Raw genomic sequence first — 25,433 nt, 5'->3', positions numbered from 1 at the left:
GATCTCCTGACCTCATGATATGCCCGCCTCGGCCTCCCAAAGTGCTGGGATTACAGGCGTGAGCCACCGCGCCCAGCCTTCCTCCTTCCTTTGTTCTCCTCCACCTTTTGCCTCTTTTAAAAAGTTCTAAGTTGCTAGCCAATCAGGACAAATACAGAATGTGAGGTCCTGTTCAAGCCAGTGGAAACCAGACACAGCAGTATAAATGACCCTGTCTCCTTTGTTTGGTGTACTCTCATGGCAAAACTGCTGGCGAGTGTACCCTTTCTGCAGGAAGTAAAAATGGCCTTGCTGAGTAAATTAAATTTATGTTCAAGTGCTATTTCTTTATGGCACCAGGGAACAAGCATTTCAAATAGTATTAACCAAATCGATTGCTATTAGGCCAATCATCATCTTCAGCTGGCCACAAGAGCTACCCCTCCCAAAACATTAAACAACTTGTCTGTTTCCTGACACAATTTATTTATTTTATTTATTTATTTTTTTTGAGACAGAGTCTCGCTTTGTCACCCAGGCTGGAGTGCAGTAGTGTGACCTAGGCTTATTGCAGCCTCTGCCCCGCTGGGTTCAAGCGATTTTCCTGCCTCATCCTCCCAAGTAGCTAGGATTACAGGCACGCACCACCACATCTGGCTAATTTTTGTACTTTTTGTAGAGACAGGGTTTCACCACGTAGGCCAGGCTGGTCTCGAACTCCTGACCTCAAGTGATCTCTCCCAAAGTATAGGGATTACAGGCGTGAGCCACCATATCCGGGCATGAAATTTAGATTGTTATCTTGGATAAGACGGAAACAAACAAAACATAATAGGAGGAGAAACGTGGAACAATATTCGATTGAGTCCTTAGTTAACACAGTACCATTCATATAACAGAAAGAGCTGCAAGAAGTACAGCTGTGCACCGAGTCCTGTTTGGTTGTCAAAGGGTCCGGTGAGAATTATGGACAAGCCTAGTGAAGACAGCATGGGTAGTCTTCACAGAGATGCTTTAGGGGGGTTGGACTGAAGCTGGGCAGTCCTGGAACCAGCAGGGAAGAGGTAAAAAGCACGTCAGGGGGCTGGGTGTGGTGGCTCACGCCTGTAATCCCAGCACTTTAGGAGTCTGAAGTGGGAGGTTTGCTTGAGCCCAGGAATTTGAGACCAGCCTGGTCAACATAGGGAGATCCAGTCTCTTCAAAAAATAAAAAACAGGCCAGGTGCAGTGGCTCATGCCTGTAATCCCAGCACTTTGGGAGGCCGAGGTGGGCAGATCACCTGAGGTCAGGAATTTGAGACCGGCCTGAACAATATGGTGAAATCTTGTCTCTACTAAAAATACAAAAATTAGCTGGTTGTGGTGGTGGATGCCTGTAACCCCAGCTACTCTGGGGGCTGAGGCAGGAGAATTGTTGAACCCGGGAGGCAGAGGTTGCAGTGAGCCAAGATTGAGCCACTGCACTCCAACCTGGGCAACAGAGCCAGACTCCATCTCAAAAATAAAATAAAATAAAATAAAAATAAAAAACATTAGCTGGGCACGGTGGCACACACCTGTGGTCCCAGTTACACAGGAGGCTGAACCTGGGAGGTCGAGGCTGCAGTGGGCCATGATCACGCCACTGCACTTCAGCCTGGGCAACAAAGCCAAAGTGAGACCTTGTCTCAAAAGAAACAAACAAAAAAAAAGAGCCAGTCGTGGCGGCTCACGCCTGTAATCCCAGCACTTTGAGAGGCCGAGGTGGGTACATCACTTGAGTCAGGAGTTTGAGATCAGCCTGGGCAACATGGTGAAACCCCATCTCTACTGAAAATACAAAATTTAGCTGGGCATGCTGGTGTATGCCTGTAGTCCCAGCTACTCAGGAGGCTGAGGCACAAGAATCACTGGAATCCGGGAGATGGAGATTGCAGTGAGCCAAGATCGCGCCACTGCACTCCAGCCTGGGCAACACAGCGAGACCCACTGTTCTCTGAGCCCCCACCTGTCTAGTCCTACAAATTAATTGATTAAACATTTGGTTTAGTACCTTCCCCTCTTCCTTCTAGCACCGCCTTGGGCAGATACATCAACCTTCATGTTCGTTTAGTCATGTACCGGGCACCTATATATGCCAGACACCGCTAGGAACCGAAGATATGGACCCTGTTTGTTTCATAAAACAGCTCCTACCTCTCAGCCAGCAATGGGCAACTATGTTAATCATAGGGCCACCCTATGGCAGAGTCCCTCCCTGTACCTGAGGAAGTACAGAAAGAGAGCAAGAAGCTCCTCAAAACCAGAACTCAGCCTGGCTCCCATATATTTGTTAAATAAACCAACAAATGACTTAACTAGGACTCTGCCAGGTGGAGGAGGAGGATAAAATCATATCAAGCAGATGGAATGGCATATGTTATGAAATGCAAGAGATGATGACGCTGAATGGTTGGAGGAGGCAGAAGAGATGGATAAGTGGCCGCCAGGAAGGAGGCTAGAAAGAAAGGGCCATCTGTTCCCAAAAGTCATTATTATAACATCAGTTTAGAGTAAAATGTCAAGTGACTTCCATTTCTATAGCCAAAACACTGAAGGGCAAGCTTCTCCTTAATTTGTACCTCTCATCTGCTTCTAAACACCTCTGAGGATGGGACAGGCGCTTGCTCATCAGAGAAGGGGGAGCCCCTCTCTCTCCAGCTGCAGAACAATCACACTTGTCTCCCCTGCCCCCACTTTCAGCCCATAGTGTTTTGTTTTTAAATTTTTTCACTGTGGTAAAATATACATAAAATTTTACTATTTACTATTGTAACTTTTTTTTTTTTTTGAGATGGAGTCTTGCTCTGTTGCCCAGGCTGGAGTGCAGTGGTGCAATCTCGGCTCACTGCAACCTCCGCCTCCCAGGTTCAAGCAATTCTCCCGCCTCAGCCTCCTGAATAGCTGGGATTTTAGGCACACACCACCACGCCTGGCTAATTTTAGTTGCGACGGGGTTTCGCCATATTGGCCAGGCTGGTCTGGAACTCCTGACCTTGTGATCCTCCCGCCTCAGCCTCCCAAAATGCTAGGATTACAGGCGTGAGCCACCGTGCCCGGCCGACAGCTGCATTCTTTTACCTCAGAGCATTTAAGACCAAATAGCACAGAAGACTGTCTGCTCCCCAAGACAGTTGTTCAAAACTTTACAGTCTTCATCAATGATCTCCATGATTCCAGCTACTTCTACTGATTTTCAACTGAGCATTGTGTGCAAATACTGGAAAGTAAGGCTTGCTCTCCTTTAAAACACACTTCATCACGCCTTGTAAGCGGGGAACCTCCTCTCTGTGTATGATCTCTCATCTCCTCTGCTGTGGCCCTGGCAGGAGCTGGTTTAGCAGGAAGTCATAACTGGGTGGGGCAGTCTCAGAAACTGTCTCTTCTGCACATGACTAGACAGCCCCGGCTATCTGGTTCCTGTTTAACTTTCTCAGCACTGTGGTTGACAACATAGAGCGCTGGTGAGAGACCTAGGTTTCGATTCTTCACCCTGCTTCTCTGAGCCTCAGTTCTGCTGGCTTTGTAGAATGGGCTAAGGGTCCCTACTTTCTGAGGGGTGGTAAGAAAATCATGCACATGAAGTCCTGAGCACCACCCTGGCTGCTGCGGTAGGGCTCATTTCTTGCCCACATACACACGGGCTACACCCACACCGGCACTCCCTGAAGATCCGTGTGTTCAACTCTCTGCTCTGTGAGAATTCCCAGTCTGTTCTCATTGTTTGCCACAGCCACCCTTGGCAAACACCAGCCCTTCCAAAATACTGCCTGCCCTTGGTGTAGCGACCCTTTGGTCCTAGGGCCACATATGGCCTACTTCTGGGACAAACTGAGTTATAGCAGTTGTCTCCAAAGAGGGTGCAGAAGCTCATTGTTGGGGGCTAAGAAAAAAATATCAGGCCATCTGTGGTGGCTCACACCTGTAACCTCAGCAATTTGGGATGCCAAGGCAGGAGGATCGCCTGAGCCCAGGAGACTGACCTGGACAACATAGTGAGACCCCTGTGATATGGTTTGGCTCTGTGTCCCCATCCAAATCTCATATAGAATTGTAATCCCCACGTGTTGCTGGTGGGAGGTGATTGAATCATGGGGGCGGTTTTCCCCATGCTGTTCTCATGATGGTGAGTTCTCATGAGATCTCATGGTTTAAAGTGTGTGACAATTCCCCCCTTCACTCTGTCTCCTGCCGCCATGTAAGATGTGCCTTGCTTCCCCTTTGCCTTCTGCCATAATTGTAAGTTTCCTGTGGCTTCCCCAGCCATGGAGAACTGTGAGTCGATTAAACCTTTTCTTTATAAATTACCCATGCTCAGGTAGTTCTTTATCACAGTGCGAAAATGGACTAATACACCCCATCTCTACAAACAATCAAGAAGTTGGCTGGGCATGGTAGTGTGCACCCGTAGCCCCAGCTACTCAGGAGGCTGAGGCAGGAGGATTGCTTTGAGCTCAGGAGTTCGAGGCTGCAGTGAGCTATGATCATGCCAGTCCACTCCAGCCCGGGCAACACAGCAAGACTCTAACTCTAAAAACTAAAAAGAACAAACTGATAATTTTGTTTGTCCTCATTTTTTTTTCTTTTTTTGGAGATAGAGCCTCACTCTGTCACCCAGGCTGGAGTGCAGTGGGGTGATCACAGCTCAGTGCAACCTCTGCCTTCGGGGCTCAGTCAATCCACCTGCCTTAGCTTCCCAAGTGGCTGAGACTACAGGCTTGCACCACCACACCTGGCTAATTTTTTTGGTATTTTTATAGAGACAGGGTTTCGCCATGTTGCCCAGGCTGGTCTCAAACTCTTGGACTCCAGTAATCCTCCTGCCCTGGCCTCCCAAAGCTAGAATTACAGGCATGAGCCACCATGACTGGCCTGTCCTCATACTTTATTATTATTTTTTTTTGAGATGGAATCTTGCCCTGTTGCCAGGCAGGAGTGCAGTGGTGTGATCTCTGCTCACTGCAACCTCCACCTCCCGGGTTCAAGTCATTCTCCTGCCTCAGCCTTCTGAGTAGCTGGGACTACAGGCACGTGCCACCACGCCCAGATAATTCTTGTTTTTTTAGTGGGGACGAGGTTTCACCATGTTGGCCAGGATGGTCTCCATAGCTTGACCTCGTGATCTGCCCGCCTTGGCCTCCCAAAGTGCTGGGAATACAGGCATGAGCCACCACGCCCGGCCCCAGTCCTCATACTTTTAAAATCCCCATCCTCTGTTTTATAAAATACACATGTTGGAACCCAAGTAAATTAATGTAACACATAGCTTATAGATATTGGGGCTGGAGAGATACTTAATTTTTACTGCTGGGTGTATGATCAAAACTGCTTAGAGATCACAGAAGTGGCAGAGCTGGTTAGTTGCTACCACGGTAAGAGGTAGTTACCATTGATATTCCTACCTTAAAGATGAGGAAACTGAGACACAAAATATGCGCAGGACAGTACGTGGGGAAGCTGAGTCAAACCCAGGCACTGCGGAGACTATATCCGTAACTACCGTGCTATATCCTGTGACAAAAGGAAAGATCTAGACGTACATCACGCGTGTAGGACTTTTTTATGAACATGAAGATATGAGTGCTGTTAAATCCCTATCTTTGCAGACATCGCTGTACATAGCTGTAATCCCAGCTACTCAGGAGGCTGAGGCAGGAGAATCGCTTGAACCCAGGAGGCGGAGGTTGCAGGGAGCCGAGATCGCGCCACTGCACTCCAGCCTGGGTGACAGAGCAAGACTCTGTCTCAAAAAAAAAAAAAAAAAAAAAAAAAATTAGCAGGCCATGGTTAGCTGGCACCTATAATGCCAGCTACTTGGGAGGCTGAGGCAGGTGAATTGCTTGAACCCGGGAGGCAGAGGTTGCAGGGAGCCAAGATCACGCCACTGCACTCCAGCCTGGGCGACAGAGAGAGACCCTGTTAGAACAAAACAAAACAAAACAAAACAAAACAGACGCTGCGGGGGCAGCCGTGCTGAGGCGGCAGCGGCGGCGATACGGGCGGATGCGGGCTGCGGCTGGCCAGCAGCGTCGGGCGGTGCGGTTGTCGGGCTGGGCGGACACGAGCGCGGCTGAGAGGGCGACGGGCGCATCTACGTGGGGAACCTTCCGACCCACGTGCGCGAGAAGGACCTGGAGGACCCGTTCTACAAGTACAGCCGCATCCGCGAGATCGAGCTCAAGAGCCGGTACGGCCTTGTGCCCTTCGCCTCCGTGCGCTTCGAGGACCCTCGAGATGCAGAGGATGCTATTTACGGAAGAAATGGACTTCTTCCATCAGGCCGCTGGCAGGACCTGAAGGATCACACGCGAGAAGCTGGGGATGCCTGTTACGCGGATGTGCAGAAGGATGGAGTGGGGATGGTTGGGTGTCTCAGAAAAGAAGACATGGAATATGCCCTGCGTCAACTGGATGACCAAATTCCACTCTCATGAGGGTGAAACTTCCTACATCAGAGTTTATCCTGAGAGAAGCACCAGCTATGGCTATTCAAGGTCTCTGTCTGGTTCAAGGGGCCGTGACTCTCCATACCAAAGCTGGGGTTCCCCACACTACTCTCAGGCCCTACTGAGACAGGTGATGGGAATTTTTTATTTTTTAGGTTAACTGAGCTGCTTTGTGATCAGAATCTACATTCCAGATGGAGCATTTAGTGTCTTAGGAAATTTAAAAAAAAAATTTTTTTTTTTTAAAGAAGAAAAGAAACTACATAATTTCTACCAGGGCCATATTAGCAGTGAAACATTTTAAACTGCAGAAATTGTGGTTTTGGTTCAGAAACAAGTTGTATATTTTTCACCCCTGATTATGGGAAAAAAATCAGTTCTGTCTTTGTGGGTTGCTCTGCTATGGAGATCAACAGTTACTGTGACTGAGTTGGCCCATTCTGTTTAGAAATATATTTTAAACGTTTAGGGGGAAAAAAGAAAAAAAAGAAAAGAAAAGAACGTGCTGTCAGAAATTTAAAACCCTGTACTTATGTTGTTAAACTGTGCAAACATGAATTTTTTTTTTTTTTTTGAGACGGAGTTTCACTCTTGTTGCCCAGGCTGGAGTGCAATGGCACGATCTTGGCTCATGGCAACCTCCGCCTCCCCAGTTCAAGAGATTCTCTGGCCTCAGCCTCCCGAGTGGCTGGGATTACAGGCATGCACCACCATGCCCAGCTAATTTTGTATTTTTAGTAGAGACAGGGTTTCTCCATGTTGGTCAGGCTGGTCTTGAACTCCTGACCTCAGGTGATCTGCCCACCTTGGCCTCCCAAAGTGCTGGGATTACAGGCGTGAGCCACTGCGCCCGGCAAACATGTAATTTTTAATGTGCGAGGTTTGAATACATTGAGGTTATCTTTGAATACATTGAGGTTACCTTACCTCTGCTGAATGGGTAAGGGGCAATTATTGTCCTCAGAAAACAATGTATTTTAGTCTTAAAATGGAGTACCAAAATAAGCACTTTAAAGGACATTTGTGTGAAAGGTTAAAAATAACATTCTTTTAATAAGTTTAAACTTTTAGAGAAAAGAGAAATATACTGAGAAAGACACATATAACTGCTTCAACAAAGAAAACAACTTCTTCATTATCTTCATACTTTACTTCATATTACAAATTTTGTGCTACTGTTAGATGATATATTAATTTTATTTTCATTACATAAATTGAGGAAGAAATGCAGAATCAGATTCAAATATATTACAAGGCATTTAGGGAGGTGTGTCCTATTGCTGAACAGTAAATTATCTGAAATCTACTTTTTTTTTTTTTTGAGATAGTCTCATTCTGTCACACAGCTGGAGTGCAGTGTCGTGATCTCGGCTCACTGCAGCCTCCACCTCCTGGGTTCAAGCAATTCTCATGCCTTAGCCTCCCAAGTAGCTGGGATTACAGGCGCCGCCACCACAGCCAGCTAATTTTTGTATTTTTAGTAGAGACAGGGTCTCACCATGTTGGTCAGGCTGGTCTCGAACTCCTGACCTCAAGTGATCTGCCTGCCTCGGCCTCCCAAAGTGCTGAGATTACAGGTGTGAGCCACCGCACCTAGCCTGAAATCTACTTTCAAAATGGAAATAGGCTTGTTCAAAAGCACTATCCTGCCTTCTTTCTTCTTTAGAATATAACCTGGTTTTCAGTAAAGTACCAATACATGGATTAAACATATTCTCTCTCACATGGTTAACATTCTGGATGTTCCAGAAAATCATATTCGATGCATTCTTCCAGTTGTTTTAAGATCCTTGGGCTATCTGTGACAGGAAAGTCCAGGAATGGGGTTCCTGGGCTATCAGCAGGCAGCTGTCTCTGGGTCTTAAATGCACCATTTAGAGTCATGAAGAATGGCATCAACTGCCTGATGCTGGAAACAGAATGTTGGCGCAGAAGCGGGAATTCACTCTTCATGGTGATCTCATCAGAGCTACTGATTTCCTGCAGAAAAAACAAACCCATAACAATGATATGGTTTTACTGAGGGCTCGAGATGGCTGGGAAGCACATGTATGTGGCAAAACCTAAGAAATAAGGTCCTTTTTTTTTTTTTGAGACTGAGTCTTGCTCTGTCGCCCAGGCTGGAGTGCAGCAGCGTGATCTTGGCTCACTGCAACCTCTTTCTCCCGGTTTCAAGCGATTCTCTTGCCTCAGCTTCCTGAGTAGCTGGGATTACAGGTACCCGTCACCATGCCCAGCTAATTTTTGTATTTTTGTAGAGATGGAGTTTCACCATGTTTGCCAGGTTGGTCTTGAACTCCTGACCTCAGGCGATCTGCCCACCTCGGCCTCCCAAAATGCTGGGATTACCAGCCTCATGAATATAATTTTTAAAAAGAAAAGCAGGCTGGACACGGTGGCTCTCGCCTGTAATCCCAACACTTTGGGAGGCTGAAGCAGGCGGATCACCTGAGGTCAGGAGTTCGAGACCAGCCTGACCAATATGGGGAAAACCTGTCTCTACTAAAAATACAAAAATTAGCCCCAAGAGTGGTGGCGTGTGCCTGTAGTTCCAACTACTTGGGAAGCTGAGGTGCGGGAATCGCTTGAACCTGGGAGGTGGAGGTTGCAGTGAGCTGAGATCCTGCCATTGCACTCCAGTCTGGGCAACAGAGTGAGACTTCGTCTCAAAAAAAAAAAAACAAACCCAAAAACAAAAAAACAAAAATTAGCCAGGCATGGTGGTAGTTCCAGCTATTCCAGAGGCTGAGAGGAGAATTGCTTGAAACCGGGAGGCTGAGGTTGCAGTGACCTGAGATTGTGCCACTGCACTCTAGCCTGGGCAACAGAGTGAGATTCCGTCTCAGAACAAAACAAAACAAAATTAGCCAGGTGTGGTGGCACATTCCTGTAATCCCAGCTACTCAGGAAGCTGAGGCAGGAGAATCACTTGAACCTGGGAGGTGGAGGCTGCAGTAAGCGAAGACCGCACCACTGCACTCTAACCTGGGTGGCCAAGTGAAACTCTGTCTCACCAAAAAAAAAAAAAAAAAAAAAGAAAGAAAAGAAAAGCACTTACCCCAAACTTTAATTTTAGAAGTTCTAGAATCCTGACAGTGTGGGGTTTGCATTCTTGCTGATTCTCCTCTACATCCGACAGGAAGGCAGGGCCCTCTGTGTCCACTTCTGGAATAAATGCCCACCTATAACTGCAGGGAACAAATGGGAGGTCAGGTCTGCTGGTAGGAGGCCTTCAACGTCGTTAAAATTAGTTTTATTAAGATATAATTCACATACTGTATCTATTTAATATGGACAACTCAATGCCTTTTATTATATTCGTAGAGTTGCACGTCTATTATCACAATCAATTTTAGAGTATTTCATTACCCCAAAAAGAAATCCTGCCCTGCTCAGCCATCACCACCCCAACCCCCTATACCCTTGAGACCTAGGCACCCACTAATCCACACTCTGTCTCATCGTGGACATTCCATATAAGCAGAATCATACACTATGTGTTCCCTTGTTTCGAGCTTTCACTTAGCATCATATTTTCCGGTTCATCCAGGTTCCAGCGTGTCTCAGTTCTTCAATTCTTTTCATTGCTGAACCGTATTCCACTGTATGGATATGTCACATGATCTACCTGTTCATCAGCTGATGGCCATTTGGGTTGTCTCTACTTCTTGCCTATTATAAATAATGTTGCTATGCACATTCGCATATATCAGAATCCACTTTTTTGTTTTTTTGAGACAGTCTCGTTCTGTCGCCCAGGCTGGAGTGCAGTGGTGCAATCTTGGCTCCCTGCAACCTCCACCTCTCAGGTTCAAGCAATTCTCTGCCTCAGCCTCCCGAGTAGCTGGGATTACGGGCACCTGCCACCATGTCTGACTAATTTTTTTGTATTTTTAGTAGAGACGGGGTTTCACCATCTTGGCCAGGCTGGTCTTGAACTCCTGACCTCGTGATCCACCTGCCTCAGCCTCCTAAAGTGCTGGGATTACAGGCATGAGCCACTGCGCCTAGCCTCCACTTTTTTTTGGTTTGAGATGGAGTTTCGCTCTTTCGCCCAGGCTGGAGTGCAGTGGTGCAATCTCGGTTCACTGCAACCTCCGCCTTCGGTTTCAAGCGATTCTCCTGCCTCAGCCTCTTGAGTAGCTGGGATTACAGGTGCCCACCAATATGGGCAGCTAATTTTTGCATTTTTAGTAGAGACAGGGTTACACCATGTTGGCCTGGCTGGTCTTGAACTCCTGACCTCATGATCCGCCTGCCTCGGCCTCCCAAAGTGCTGGGATTACAGGCATGAGCCACTGTGCCCGGCCTCTTTTTTTTTTTGATGGGGAGTCTTGCTCTGTTGCCTAGGCTGGAGTGCAGTGGTGCGATGTCGGCTCACTGCAACCTCTGCCTCTTGGGTTCAAGTGATTCTCCTTCCTCAGCTTCCGAAGTAGCTGGGATTACAGGCACCCACCACCACATCTGGCTAATTTTTGTATTTTTTTTTTTTTTTTTTTGAGATGGAGTCTCGCTTTTGTTGCCCAGGCTGGAGTGCAATGGCAGATGGCATGATCTCAGCTCACTGCAACCTCTGCCTCCCAGGTTCAAGCGATTCTCCTGCCTCAGCCTCCCAAGTAGCTGGGATTACAGGCATACGCCACCATGCCCAGCTAATTTTGTATTTTTAGTAGAGATAGGGTTTCTCCATGTTGGTCAGGCTGATCCCAACCTCAGGTGATCCAACCACCTTGGCCTCCCAAAGTGCTGGGATTACAGGTGTGAGCCATCGCGCCTGGCCTAATTTTTGTATTTTTAGTAGAGACAGGGTTTCACCATGTTGGCCAGGCTGGTCTTGAACTCCTGGCCTCAAGTGATCCACCCACCTTGGCCTCCCAAAGTGCTGGGATTACAGGTGTGAGCCACGGTACCTGGCCTAATTTTTGTGTTTTTAGTAGAGACAGGGTTTCGCCATGTTGGCCAGGCTGGTCTCGAACTCCCAACCTCAGGTGATCCACCCGCCTCAGCCTCCTAAAGTGCTAGTATTACACGTATGAGACACCACGTCTGGCCCAAACCTGCTTTTTAAAAACTAAAAGACTTTCTTTTGCAGAACAGCTTTAGGTTCACAGCAAAATGGAGTAGAAAGTAGTTCCCGTATATCCCATCCTACACACATACAAGCCTGCCGTATTATCAACATCCTGCACCAGAGTGGTACATTTGTTAAAACTGAAGAGCCTCTACTGACTCACTGTTATCCTCCCAAGTCCAGAGTTTACATCAGGGTTCACTCTTGGTGGTGTACATTGTATGGATTTGGAGAAATGGACAATGACATGGATCTACCATTATAGCTCCGTATGCAATAATTTCACTGCCCTAAAAATCCTCTGTGCTTCACCCATTCATCCCTGCCTCCCTCTCCCCAACCCCTGGCGACCACTCATCTTTTTACTGTCTCCATTGTTTTGCCTTTTCCAGAATGTCACATGGTTGGAATCATACAGTGTGTAGCCTTTTCAGACTGGCTTCTTTCACTTAGCAATGTGCATTTAAGAGAACCCGCTCTTTAACCACAAACATTTCTATATGATTACTCTCTTTGTGGGGGTAGGAGAGAGAGAAATAGCCTCTGGGGCTGGTCATGAAATTAAACAAATGAGCAGCTGTGCTAAGCCGGCAGGAAACATAAGCCTACGGGGCAAAGTGAATCGGAGATGGCAGGCTCCAAATAAAGGCATTTGTATCTAACTAAACACAGACAAAAAGGTCTACACAAAGGCAGTGAGGAGCACCAGTGGGTAAGCCCTGTTTTATAAGCATTCAGTAGCAAAAACCACACACACACATACACATGCACACACACACACCATAGAAACACATTCATAAACACTCCTGTGAGCCAAATTTGCAGAGCCACAGATGTTGCAAGTAATCTGAAACTTGGTATTCCGAGCTGGCTTAGCTGTCACTAGAAACCCAGATGGTGGTTTCCCATAAACTGTACATGAAAAACAAGTGAAAGTGCTTAAAAGGAAAAAACAAAATCTCTTACTTCAAAAAGGACACACGATCCTATCTGACTTACATTTGAAATAATGGCATCTTGTCAGGTGGAAAAGAAAGCGCTGTGTCCAAGAATTTGCAAGCTGATAAATACAAGATGAGTTCACTCTGGGGTATCTCCCCCACTGAGGGTCCATTTGCATCCGGGACTGAAACTTTCGTTCTGTTTACTTTGTTGGTGCTTCTATAAATTTGCAAAGAAACGCTTGTTATAAATTCATTCAGATCTGTTATAGTCCACTCACCTATGACCTGTCCCTCAGAAGAATTTTCTTTTTAAGAAATTTTTGGAATAGCTGGTCCTTTCACAAATACTTCAAGATAACAGCATTTAACATTAGACAACCCTATATCTAAAGTGACGTGCTTTAATCGTGACCATCTTTTCCTCTTGTGCACAGATCTTGTACTGCTTACCTCAATGACTCATCCTCATCTTTTAGATCTTCTTCAAGCTGTGTGAATGTCTGAATCTGAAAAAAAATGCATTCAAGTTACTATCTGAGACAGATTAAATCTACCCAAATATTTTTTTTTACTTATTTTAAAAAATCGATTAATTTATGAATGAATGAATAAGACAGGGTCTTACTCTGTCACCCCGTCTGGAGTGCAGTGGTACAATCATGGCTCACTGCAGCCTCAACCTTCTGCAGATGCAATTTCCCGCCATGCCGAATTAATTTTTGTATTTTTTTGTAGACAAGGAGTTTCACCATGTTGCCCAGGCTAGTCTCGAACTCCTGGGCTCAAGTGATCCATCCACCTTAGCCTCCCGAAGTGCTGGGATTACAGGCATAAGCTACCACGCCCAGCCCAAATTTATATGTATATAAAAAACTAGTAAGTATTATCAAATGGTACAAGTTAGTTGGAATAACTGACAGGGTGAGAGATCAAATATGATCATAGAGTAAAATATTCTCTGTTTAACCAAGAGCTAACCATGTGCTACCAACCTGATTAAAAATAACATTTAGATAAAATGGGATACATAGGAAATAGTATGTTATGTTACTGAAAAAGCATTTTAAAAAGCTCCAACCTTGCTTTCAAACTTACAATACTTGTACTCACCAATTCAGAGACCATTATTGGCCACAATGAAGTCAAATGTTGAGGAGATATTCTTAGCAGCAAAACTCTGAAAAAAAGAAACATCTGAGCAGCAACTATGGATGTCTGTCCAACTCTGAGATTGTCTGTCAGGCGTTCTAAGGAAAGAAGATTGTAAAGATGTTACACAAATATGCAGTTTAGGGTTTCTTATCAGACAAAGAAAAATAAAACTGTGACTGTTCTGACATTCTAGTAACAACCCAGTGAAAGGAATGAGTGTTACAGGCCAGGCTCGGTGGCTCGCACTTGTAATCCCAGCACTTTGGGAGGCCGAGGCGGGCGGATAACAAGATAAGGAGTTCGAGGCCAGCCTGGCCAATATGGTAAAACCCCATCTCTACTAAAAATACAAAAATTAGTCGGGCGTGGTGGTGGGCGCCTGTAGTCCCAGCTACTTGGGAGGCTGAGGCAGGAGAATCGCTTGAACCTGGGAGGTAGAGGTTGCAGTGGGCCGAGATCACACCACTGCACTCCAGCCTGGGTGACAGAGTGAGACTCCATCTCAAAAAAAAAAAAAAAAAAAAAAAAAGAATGTTAGGAGATGCTTTTGTGCAACTAGTCCACCCCAACCCTCTTCTTTGTGAAATACAGCAGTTCATGGCTCTTGCCAAACATAAGGAAATGATTCCCACAGGCCGTCCCCCTGCCACAGCTGAGTAGAAAGACATGAACATCTGTCACCAGAAATCCACTGGATGACCAACAGCCATTTCAATGTTCTTTTAAGAATATGAATGAGGAGACGCAGAAACCAAGCAGCCCATGGTGAGGGATGGACTTACACAATCATATGGACTGGCTGGCAGACAACACCATATTTTGAGGGTGGTGGGTGGGAAGCGGAGCAAGTAAATATAACAGATTTATTGAGTAAGGTTTAAACTTGATGGCCATGACAAAAACTTTCATTCCTGTGGAGGGAAAAGTGTTTCAAATAACACTCTCTAGCCCCTAACACTCTTCCCTGCTTCTCCCCTGAAATGTCTTGTTTGTAGAATGAGACTTTTTTTTTTCTTCTCATAGCTTAAGGTTTCCTAGGAATGTAACAAATTGCTACAGCAAACAGCTGAATGGTAGTCATGCTAGCTAAGATCGGCTGTAGTACATTAGTATATTAGTAATAAATTTTTTTTTTTTTGAGATGGAGTCTCACTCCGTTGCCCAGGCTAGAGGGCAGCGGAGCAGTCTCCGCTCACTACAACCTCCGCCTCCTGGGTTCAAGCAATTCTCCTGCCTCAGCCTCCAGAGTAGTTGGGATTACAGGTGTCTGCCACCACGCCCGGCTAATTTTTTGTATTTTTAGTAGAGACAGGGTTTCGCCATATTGGCCAGGCTGGTCTTTTAACTCCTGACCTCAGATGATCCACCTGCCTTGGACTCCCAAAGTGCTGGGATTACAGGCGTGAGCTGCCATGCTCAGTTAGTTTTTTTTTTGTGTGTGTGTGTGTGTGTGTGTGTGTGTGTGTGTGTGTGTGTGTGTGTTTGAGATGGAGTCTTACTCTGTCACTCAGGCTGGAGTACAGTGGTGTGATCTCGGCTCACTGCAGCCTCTGCCTCCTGGGTTCAAATGATTCTCATGCCTCAGCCTCCCGAGTAGCTGGGATTATAGGCACCCACCACCACACCCAGCTAATTTTTGGTATTTTTAGTAGATATGGGGTTTCACCATGTTGGCCATGCTGGTCTTGAACTCCTGACCTCAGGTGATCTGTCCTCCTTGGCTTCTCAAAGTGCTGGGATTACAGGCATGAGCCACCGCGCCTGTCTTTGACCTTTCTTTTTTGTGGTAAGAGCACCTAAAATCTACTCTCTTGGCAAATTCCCAGTACATATGCAGTGTTATTAACGACAGTCCTCATGTTGTACATGCCTTCTCTAGACTTACTCATCCTCCATAATTGCACCTTCGTATCCTTTCACCTACATCTTCCCAGCCCCCAAAGACGTAAGACTGATGTCACTCTGAGCCAAGACATACAGAGCTGCTCAGCTCCCCATCTTCTCTGCTACTCGATGGTGCAACAGTGTCCGGGGAAAAGGACCCCAAACGGTATCCCAGGAGAGAAGTGTTAGAAATTCTCCACTCCTGTCTCTCTTTTTTTTTTGAGATGGAGTCTCACTCACTCTGTCACCCAGGCTGGAGTGCAGTGGCGCGATCTCGGCTCATTGCAACCTCCGCCTCCAGGGTTCAAGCAATTCTCCTGCCTCAGCCTCCCAAGTAGCTGGGATTATAGGCGCCTGCCACCATGCTCAGCTCATTTTTTGTATTTTTAGTAGAGGTGGGGTTTCACCATGTTGGCCAGGTTGGTCTTGAACTCCTGACCTCAAGTGACCTGCCCACCTCAGCCTCCCAAGGTGCTGGGATTACAGGCCACTGTGCCCAGCCTCCTGCCTCTTTTAATTGGGCCCAAACTATTTACTATGGGACACTTCTTGGGAGCTTCTGGATGCATCTACCTCTCTGAGGCAGATGTGGGCATCATCCCTCCACAGGGCATCTCCAGGCAAGTTCAGTGTCCCCCAGCTCTGGCAGAGGACACTCTGAGTGCCATCAACCCAGGACTCAGGGGGGCTGGGCCTATCCACGAGCGTCCTGGGGACAACGACAACATGTAGGAAAGTGCTCTGTAAACTGTCAGTTCATCAAAAATGAAAACAGGGCAAAAGGCTTATTTTTTAAAAACACGTAGTATTTTTAGAAATATAGCACTTGAGCTATCCAAAACGAAGCGTATTTATTTAGAAATTCTTTTTCCTGGCTGGACATGGTGGCTCACGCCTGTAATCCCAGCACTTTGGGAGGCTGAGGTGGGTGGATCACTTGAGGTCAGGAGTTCGAGACCAGCCTGGCCAACATGGTGAAACCTTATCTCTACTAAAAATACAAAAATAAGCCAGGCATGGTGGTGGGTGCCTCTAATCCCAGCTACTTGAGAGGCTGAGGCAGGAGAATCACTTGAACCTAGGAGGCGGAAGTTGCAGTGAGCCAAGATTGTGCCACTGCACTCCAGCCTGGGCAACAGAGTGAGACTCTGTTCCCCTCCCCACACAAAAAAAAAAATTTCTCTTTTCCCAAGAGCCCAAAACCTACCTCCATTTTCAGTTAGCATTCTGCTGCCTTTATTGCATATTTGAATATATAATATAAACAAGTATATTATGTTATATAGTATAATATTTAATATTACTATTTATATAATCATTACCTATTAGTTATTACAATCATGTCAATATAATACAAATATAATTACATGTTACAATGTCATATAATTATATAACATATTAATATATTATGTAAAACATGTTTTTTATATATATATTCTATTATATTGCCTGTGCTTGCTCCTTCTCAGAGAAATAATTTCTCAGAATTGCTGGGTGTTTAAACTCTACCATGGTCAAATTCTCCACACCCCTGTTTCAGAATGTTGTCTATCTTTTTGTTTTTTTGGTTCTAGCTTCTATACACCTAATGCTGTCCCTTTAGCTATCTGGGCCTCCTCCCAAATTTGAGAGGAGTGTGAGATGGGGTAGAAAGAAGGAACAGGGCTGGGCACAGTGGCTCATGCCTGTAATCCCAGCACTTTGGGAGGCCGAGGCAGGTGGATCACGGGGTCAGGAGTTTGAGACCAGCCTGACCAACATGGTGAAACACTGTCTCTACTAAAAATACAAAAATTAGCTGGGCGTGGTGGTGTGTGCCTGTAATCTCAGCTACTCAGGAGGCTGAGGCAGGAGAATTGCATGAACCTGGGAGGCAGAGATTGCAGTGAGCGGAGATTGCACCACTGCACTCCAGCCTGGGCGACAAAGCGAGACTCCGTCTCAAAAAAAAAAAAAAAAAAAGAAAGAAGGAACAGGTGGTTGGCCGCGGTGGCTCATGCCTGTAATTCCAGCACTTTGGGAGGCCAACGCAGGCGGATCACTTGAGGTCAGGAGTTTGAAATCAGCCTGGTCAACATGGCAAAACCCCATCTCTACTAAAAGTACAAAAAAATTAGCTGAGTGTGGTGGCAGGTGCCTGTAATCTCAGCTACTTTGGAGGCTGAAGCAGGAGAATTGCTTGAACCTGGGAGGTGGAGGTTGCAGTGACCCGAGATTGTGCCACTGTACTCCAGCCTGGGCGACAGAGCAAGACTCCATCTCAAAGGAAAAAAAAAAAAAAAAAGGAACAGGCATCTGCTCTTAGACTGAAAAGGCACTGAAAGGGTTACCAGGTACATTGCCCAATATGCTCTCCTTTTCATTTTCCTCCACTGAGAAAGTAGACTTACTGCTTCCCTTAGGACCACTGTCTAGTGATTGGGTTCATAAAGAATCCTCCCCTATACTGCACATGAACTAAAGGAAAGGTGATTCCTGTTGTTCTTTTTCTCTCCAGATTTTGTAGGGAGGCAACAAAGTTCAGCTCTGACCTTGCATTCAGCCACAGTCTTTGGAGAGCTGACATTACCTTTACTGGTGCTCCTGGTTACCGTCTGATTAAATCATCCTCCTATCACAGTTATTCAAGCAAGGCACGCCAACTGGACTTGTTAATATTTGAAAGTTTTCTTTCATGTTTCTTAAGTGTTCAAGATATTACAAGGTAAAAATCTTATGTGTACTACATGCTGAAATTATGTCAGTTAAAGGGTAAAGGTATTTTATTATTGCAAATGTAAGTTATCATGACTAACAAGAGTCAACGTTGTTAATGCTTTGAACTAAAACAAGATCTTTCCGGCTGGGTGCGATGGCTCATGCCTGTAATCCAAGCACTTTGGGAGGCCAAGGTGGGCAGATCACCTGAGGTCAGGAGTTCGCGACCAGCCTGGCCAACATGGTGAAACCCTGTCTCTACTAAAAAAAATTCAAAAATTAGCCGGGCATGGTGGTGGGTGCCTGTAATCCCAGCTACTTGGGAGGCTGAGGCAGGAGAATCACTTGAACCTAGGAGGCGGAGGTTGCAATGAGGCGAGACTGCGCCACTGCACTCCAGCCTGGGTGACAGAGGGAGACCCTGGCTCAAAATGAAAACAAAAACAAAACAGAATGTCAACTTTGCCACCTGAACATTTTATGAGAAGGAAAAAAAAAAAACCCTGACAATCACGTACGATGTTAGCAATAATAACAACAATTTATTTATTTATTTTTGCAATGGAGTCTCTCTCTGTCACCCAGGCTGGAGTGCAGTGGCACGATCTCGGCTCAGTGCCTACCGGGTTCAAGCTATTCTCCTGCTTCAGCCTCCCCAGTAGCTGGGATTACAGGCATGAGTCATCACACCGGGCTAATTTTTGTATTTTTAGTAGAGATGGGGTTTTACCACATTGGGCAGGCTGATGTCAAACTCCTGACCTCAAGAGATCCACCCGCCTTGGCCTCTGAAAGTGCTGGGATTACAGGCGTGAGCCACCGTGCCCAGTCAGCAATAATTATTTTTGATGCAGTCAAAGAATATAGCGAGGATGAAGAAAAAAAAATTGTCATGGAAAAATTAGATCCTTCTCCAAAATCTTGCCCCTTCCCTGGCCTCAGTTGAAGGTGCTGATTAAGGGAGTACTGTAAACACCGAGTATCTTGACTGCAGGAGGACTCTAGCAAGAGACAGTGCTGAGGAAGTATTATTCCTATACTGTGGTCAGACTTTTAAAAACTAATACAAATTAATAACACTGTAATTGATTTTATTATGTATTTATTTAGAGACAGAGTTTCGCTCTTGTTGCCCAGGCTGGAGTACAGTGGTGTGATCTTGGCTTACTGCAACCTTGGCCTCCTGGGTTTAAGTGATTCTCCTGCCTCAGCCTCAAGTAGCTGGGATTACAGGTGCACACCACCACGCCTGGCTAATTTTGTATTTTTAGTAGAGATGGGGTTTCACCACATTGGTCAGGCTGGTCTTGAACTCCTGATCTCAAGTCATCCACCCACCTGAGCCTCCCAAAGTGCTGGGATTACAGGCATGAGCCACTGTACCTGGCCTATAATTGACTTTAAAATAAAGTTTCAGATTTACCAATATACTTCTGAAGTTCTATAACTCTGCAGAATACTTGTTTTAACATGTGACAATCATGCCAAAGCATGCAGTAGACCCCTCTAGTACTTAATCATCTTAGCCCCTCATGGGTCTATCTGTGTGTGGGGGCAGTGAGGGCAGGTCAGCTGTTGCTGTGGTTTGAATGTTTGTCCTGTCCAAAATGCATGCTCAAATTTTATTGTAAATGTAATGTTATTGAGAAGTGGGGCCTTTAAGAGGTGATTAGGCCACATCATGGATGGGATTGGTACTGTAATAAAAGGGCAGGTTCAACCCCCTCTTGCTCTTTTGCCTTTCCACCTTCTGCCATAGGATGTCGCAGCAAGAAGGCCCTTGCCAGATGCCAGCCCTGGATATAGGACTTCTCAGCCTCCAGAACTGTGAGGCAATAAATTTCTGTTTTTATAAATTCCCCAGTCTCAGGTATTCTGTTATAGCAGCAAAAAACAGACTAAGACAGCTGTCTTACCTTGTATCAGTGGAAGGTAAAGGTGGTATTGATCAAGTTCTCCACTGAAGACAGCAAAAGCCTGGCGCTTTAACAGCATGGCTTTCTGTTCAAAACTTGAGAATAGTTTCAAAGAACTGCTCTGCATGTCTAGAATAAACACAGCAAATGTTTTACTTAGTGAGAAAACCACAATTGGAGGTAAGTGATGGGAAATTCATACTAGTGTAATTCTATATTCCCTGGTGAAAAATCATGATCTTTATTAAGTAAGGACATGAGATTACTGTTCCCATGTATATTTAAAAAATAGTTATTTCTCTTTTTATTTCTTATTTGAGACAGGATCTCATTCTATCACCCAGGCTGGAGTGCAGTGGTGGGATCACAGCTCACTGCGGCCTCGACCTCCTGGGTTCAAGTGATCCTCCTGCCTCAGTCTCCCAAGTAGCTGGGACTACAGGTGCGTGCCACAGTGCCCGGTTAATTTTTTGTAGAGATAGGGTTTCGCTATGTTGCCCAGGCTGGTCTTGAACCCCTGGGCTCAAATGATCCACCCACCTCAGCCACTCAAAGTGCTGGGATTGGCGTGAGCCACTGTGCCCAGCCAATACTTATTTTTTTATTTTTTTGAGACGGATTTTCGCTCTCTCGCCCAGGCTGGAGTGCAGTGGCACGATCTCGGCTCACTGTAACCTCTGCCTCCCGGGTTCATGCCATTCTCCTGCCTCAGCCTCCCGAGTAGCTGGGACTACAGGCGCCCGCCACTATGCCCGGCTATTTTTTGTATTTTTAGTAGAGATGGGGTTTCACCGTGTTAGCCAGGATGGTCTCGATCTCCTGACCTTGTGATCCGCCCATCTCAGCCTCCCAAAGTGCTGGGATTACAGGCGGGAGCCACCGTGCCCAGCCCAACTTATTTCTTTAATGATACTTAATGATAGTGCATGAGAAGGGATCTGAGGTGTAGAAAAGTCCTCCTAGTAAATTATAGAAACTTATTACTTTCAGCACAAATGTCAAGATGTGAAGCTGGATGCTTTCGGCAGTATTTCTCCACTATAAAACTATGAAAAAGGTTGTCGTGGCGTTCTTGTCAATAAATTGCAACTGGAAAAGACTCATTGATTTAGTCCTGCCATATTATGAACATCACATTACAGTCTTTGTGGCGTAGACAGCACCATGAAAGTGTGAGTAGGGTTCGGAAATACATGATGAAAGCTGGTTATATTGGCATTGATCCTATCAAGTGTGAGTTATGCAAAAGTAATACAGAACTTACTCATTAAATCCTTAAACATTGTTTTCTCATGAGTCAAAAGATGGTCAATAATGGACTTCCAACTGGATATTAAAGAAAGCAAAATCAATTAAATTTGCAGTGGATGATAGTTTGATTCAAAACATTAAGAAAATAACATACCCTCTTAAGATATATTAAAAACTGCTTTCTGGGCCAGGTGCAGTGGCTCACGCCTATAATCCCAGCACTTTGGGAGGCCGAGGTGGGCAGATCACCTGAGGTTGGGAGTTCAAGACCAGCCTGAGCAACATGGAGAAACCCTGTCTCTACTAAAAATACAAAATTAGCAGGGCGTGGTGGCGCATGCCTGTAATCCCAGCTACTCAGGAGGCTGAGGCAGGAGAATCGCTTGAACCCAGGAGGTGGAGGTTGTGGTGAGCTGAGATTGTGCCATAGCACTCTAGCCTGGGCAACAAGAGCAAAACTCCATGTTAAAAACAAACAAACAAAAAAACTGCTTTCTGAAAAGAGGTTAGTGATAGAAATAAATAGTTTACATACAAAAGAAAGCTATGAAAAAGCTTTTCATTTATAACCCTAACATAGGGAATGAATAATGACTTTTTCCAGTTTACCACAAAGAAACAAATTGACAAGGCACTCTGGCTTTTTCAAGGGTTATTCTTAAATATGTTCATACAGGATGATATTCACACAGTTGTGTTGATGAAAAGAGTGGGATAGTGAAGACAAATACCACCCTTAGCTTTTCTTTCCAAATGGGCTACCCCAGCAGAGCAACAAGATCACGTGGAGGGAGGCCACAGGGCCACCAGCAGCCCTCTGGGGGTGGCCATGCTTTCATGCCATACAAAAAGCGTTCCCAATCTCTATCCTCTATTGCTAAGCCTTCCCGTCATTAATAAAGGAGTGGCTTTCTTTCTTTCTTTCTGGTTATTTTGAGACAGGGCCCAGGGTCGTGTGCTGTCGCCCAGGCTGGAGTGCAGCAGCACAATCACAGCTCACTGCAGCCTCAACCTCCTGGGCTCAAGCGATCCTCCTGCCTCAGGCTTCCATGTAGCTGGGACCACAGGCATATGCCGGCATGCCTGGCTGATTTTTTTGATTTTTTTTTTGTAGAGATGGGGTTTCACACTTTGTTGCCCAGGCTGGTCTCCAACTCCTGGGCTCAAGCAATCCTCCTGCCTAAGCCTCCCAAAATGTTGGATTACAGGTGTGAGCCACCATGACCAGCCCTGAGTGATTTTCTTGATCTCAGGAAAAGGCCCAGGAGCACATCTTGCATCTGAGTCTCAGTGGATCTCTGCTTGGCTGCTGCAAGATCTCAGTAAGAACTTGTGGAGTATCAGCCGAGAAGTGGGGTAAAGACACCCCCAGGGTCACCCAGTGGGCTCTGTCATCTTAACACTGGCCAATTATTTTGTGATTACAAGACAAAGCAGTATTAGATAGAACAAGTATCACTGGAACCCCAGGTTCTGCTGTTTATTTATTTGAGACGGAGTTTCACTCTTGTTGCCCAGGCTGGAGTGCAGTGGTGGGATCTTGACTCACTCCAAGCTTCACCTCCCAGGTTCAAGCGATTCTCATACCTCAGCCTCCCGAGTAGCTGGAACTACAGGTGTGCGCTGCCATGCCCGGCTAATTTTTGAATTTTTTAGTAGAGACGGGGTTTCACCATGTTGGCCAGGCTGGTCTCGAACTCCTGGGCTCAGGTGATCCACCCACCTTAGCCTCCCAAAATGCTGGGATTATAGGCATGAGCCACCGTGCCCAGCCAGGAAATAACATGCTCTCTGAATTAAGTGATATTCCTCTTTGTACTTTAAAAGACTTGATCCCTTTCCCATGAACACATGGTCAACATGCGAGCCTGTGACAGGGACGTCCTGTTATTTGGGTTGATCCTATGGCTCTGCTTCTATGTCAGGAATGAGAATTCTGTAAACCAAAATGCCATTTCCACCTGAAGATTCAGAGCGCATTGTTATCAGGACAGCATATCTTACTGAACACAGGAAGTATCCATCTGAAAGAAAGCGGGGTCGAGAAACAGCTCCAGGACCTCCTTCCTCCAGGCTCGCTTTGTGTAGGCATAGCCACTCAGGGAGCTCAGCAGCTGAGCGCCAGCCCGGAAGCTGGGAGCATTGTAGGCACTGAGTGGGAGTGGGAAGAGAGAAGGGTCAAGGTCAAGGACTGTCCAAGGAAAACTACTTGATTCATTTGTGAAAACATATTTTTCTGCATATGGGTGGGAAGAAATGGCGAAGATGATGTTACCTGTGGTTGCGTAAGTATGGAAAAACATAGTAAAGCAGACGGGAGATTAACGGCACAGCTTTCTCCTTCTCATCACTTCGATAAACCATGTCCAGGAGGGAAGCCAGTACCTAAAAGAACAAGGCCCTAAGAAAACAGAAACTGGCCGGGTGCAACGGCTCACACCTGTAATCCCAGCACTTCGGGAGGCTGAGGAGGGCGGATCACTTGAGGCTGGGAGTTTGAGACCAGTCTGGCCAACATGGTGAAACCCCATCTCTACTAAAAATACAAAAATTAGCCAGGTCCTGTAATCCCAGCTACTCAGGAGGCTGAGGCAGGAGAACTGCTTGAACCCAGGAGGCAGAGGTTGCAGTGAGCCGAGATCACGCCACTGCACTCCAGCCTGAGTGCAGACTCCAGAGCGAGACTCCATCTCAAAAAAAGAAAACAGAAAGAAAAAGAAAAAAAAAGAAAGAAAACAGAAACCCTTGGAAGCAAGCAACAATAAGAAAAGCAGTCATGGCTGGGAGCGGTGGGTCACGCCTGTAATCCCAGCTCTTTGGGAGGCCAAGGTGGGTGGATCACGAGGCCAGGAGATTGAGACCATCCTGGCCAACATAGTGAAACCCCGTCTCTACTAAAATACTAAAAACTAGCTGGGCGTGATGGCGTGCACCTGTGGTCCCAGCTACTCAGGAGGCTGAAGCAGGGGAATCGCTTGAACCCGGGAGGTGGAGGTTGCAGTGAGCTGAGATCGCGCCACTGCACTCCAGCCTGGCAACAGAGCAAGAATCTGTCTCAAAAAAAAAAAGTGCAGTCCTTAAAGCAAAACCTAACCCAAAACTCCATGGTGCAGCTTGAGGCCAATGCTGCCTGATGGACGAGCTCACCTGGGAGGGTGCGGCCCACGCTCACTGGCACCTGGGAATGAACAAATGTCTTTGCAACAATTCGTGATGGCGCTCATTTCCATAAAGGATGACAGGTCAGGTGTGTATTTACCTCTGCCAGGAGAGAGAGGGCTTGCACGCTGTACACCGACGGGGCGGATGAAGACACCATTGCTGAAGCTGCAGCAGCATCTGTGAACAGAAAGGGGCATTTGTATGTTAACTATGATGTATGGGTCACCATTTACTGTCCCCAAAAGCCCTGCATGAATGTGAGCCATCAGCTCCCACCTTTCATACCAATTGTGTCCATATGACTCAGGTATTCCTCTCTGTTAACATTCAGCTTTTTTTTTTTTTTTTGAGATGGAGTCTCACCCTGTCACCCAGGCTGGAGTGCAGTGGTGTGATCTCAGCTCACTGTAGCCTCCACCTCCCGGGTTTAAGCAATTCTCTTGCCTCATCTTCCCGAGTAACTGGGACTACAGGCATGTGCCACCATGCCTGGCTAATTTTTGTATTTTTAGTAGAGACGGGGTTTTGCCATGTTGGCCAGGCTGGTCTCGAACTCCTGGCCTCAAGTGGTCCTCCTGCCTTGGTCTCCCAAAGTGCTGAGATTACAGGCGTGAGCCACCGTGCCTGGCCAACATTCAACTTTTTTATTTTTATTTTTGAGACAGGATCTTGCTCTGTCACCCAAGCTGGAGTGCAGTGGCATGATCATGGCTCACTCTATCCTTGACCTCCCAGGCTCAAGTGATCCTCCTGCCTTAGCCTCCCGAGTAGCTGGGGGCACAGGCGCACATCACCATGCCCAGGTAATTTTAAAATTATTTATAGAGACAAAGTCTTGCTATGTTGCCCAGGGTGGTCTTGAATTCCTGGGCTCAAGTAATTTGCCTGCCTTGGCCTCCCTAAGTGCTAGGAC

General features: G+C 46.2%; 1 protein-coding gene and 1 pseudogene across 7 annotated transcripts in view; one reads left to right on the top strand and one right to left on the bottom strand.

Moving 5' to 3' along the window:
- The first annotated feature begins 5,429 nt into the window (after positions 1-5,429).
- LOC100610224 (serine/arginine-rich splicing factor 9-like) lies at positions 5,430-6,603 on the top strand (annotated as a pseudogene).
- An 866-nt stretch (positions 6,604-7,469) lies between these two features.
- DOP1B (DOP1 leucine zipper like protein B) overlaps positions 7,470-25,433 on the bottom strand; it is a 137,610-nt gene continuing 119,646 nt past the window's right edge. For 2 of the 7 annotated variants that reach the window (XM_531552.9, XM_054675122.2), the window contains 10 exons: positions 24,618-24,697; positions 23,634-23,743; positions 23,363-23,509; positions 21,372-21,433; positions 20,108-20,236; positions 13,569-13,705; positions 12,909-12,964; positions 12,514-12,675; positions 9,502-9,631; positions 7,470-8,423 (listed from right to left, as the gene is read on the bottom strand). In XM_531552.9, coding sequence (XP_531552.5) covers positions 8,172-8,423; positions 9,502-9,631; positions 12,514-12,675; positions 12,909-12,964; positions 13,569-13,705; positions 20,108-20,236; positions 21,372-21,433; positions 23,363-23,509; positions 23,634-23,743; positions 24,618-24,697 — 1,265 coding nt within the window. In that variant the 3' untranslated portion in view covers positions 7,470-8,171. Of the gene's footprint in view, positions 8,424-9,501; positions 9,632-12,513; positions 12,676-12,908; positions 12,965-13,568; positions 13,706-20,107; positions 20,237-21,371; positions 21,434-23,362; positions 23,510-23,633; positions 23,744-24,505; positions 24,537-24,617; positions 24,698-25,433 lie in introns of all 7 variants that reach the window. The other 5 variants (XR_010154595.1, XR_002941048.3, XM_009459769.5 and 2 more) reach the window with 5 other exon arrangements.

Source organism: Pan troglodytes, chromosome 22, assembly GCF_028858775.2.
Source record: "Pan troglodytes isolate AG18354 chromosome 22, NHGRI_mPanTro3-v2.0_pri, whole genome shotgun sequence".
In the NCBI taxonomy this organism is placed as follows: Eukaryota; Metazoa; Chordata; class Mammalia; order Primates; family Hominidae; genus Pan; species Pan troglodytes.
The sequence above is the reverse complement of the archived record's forward strand: the minus strand, read 5'-3'. Positions and strand labels throughout refer to the sequence as shown.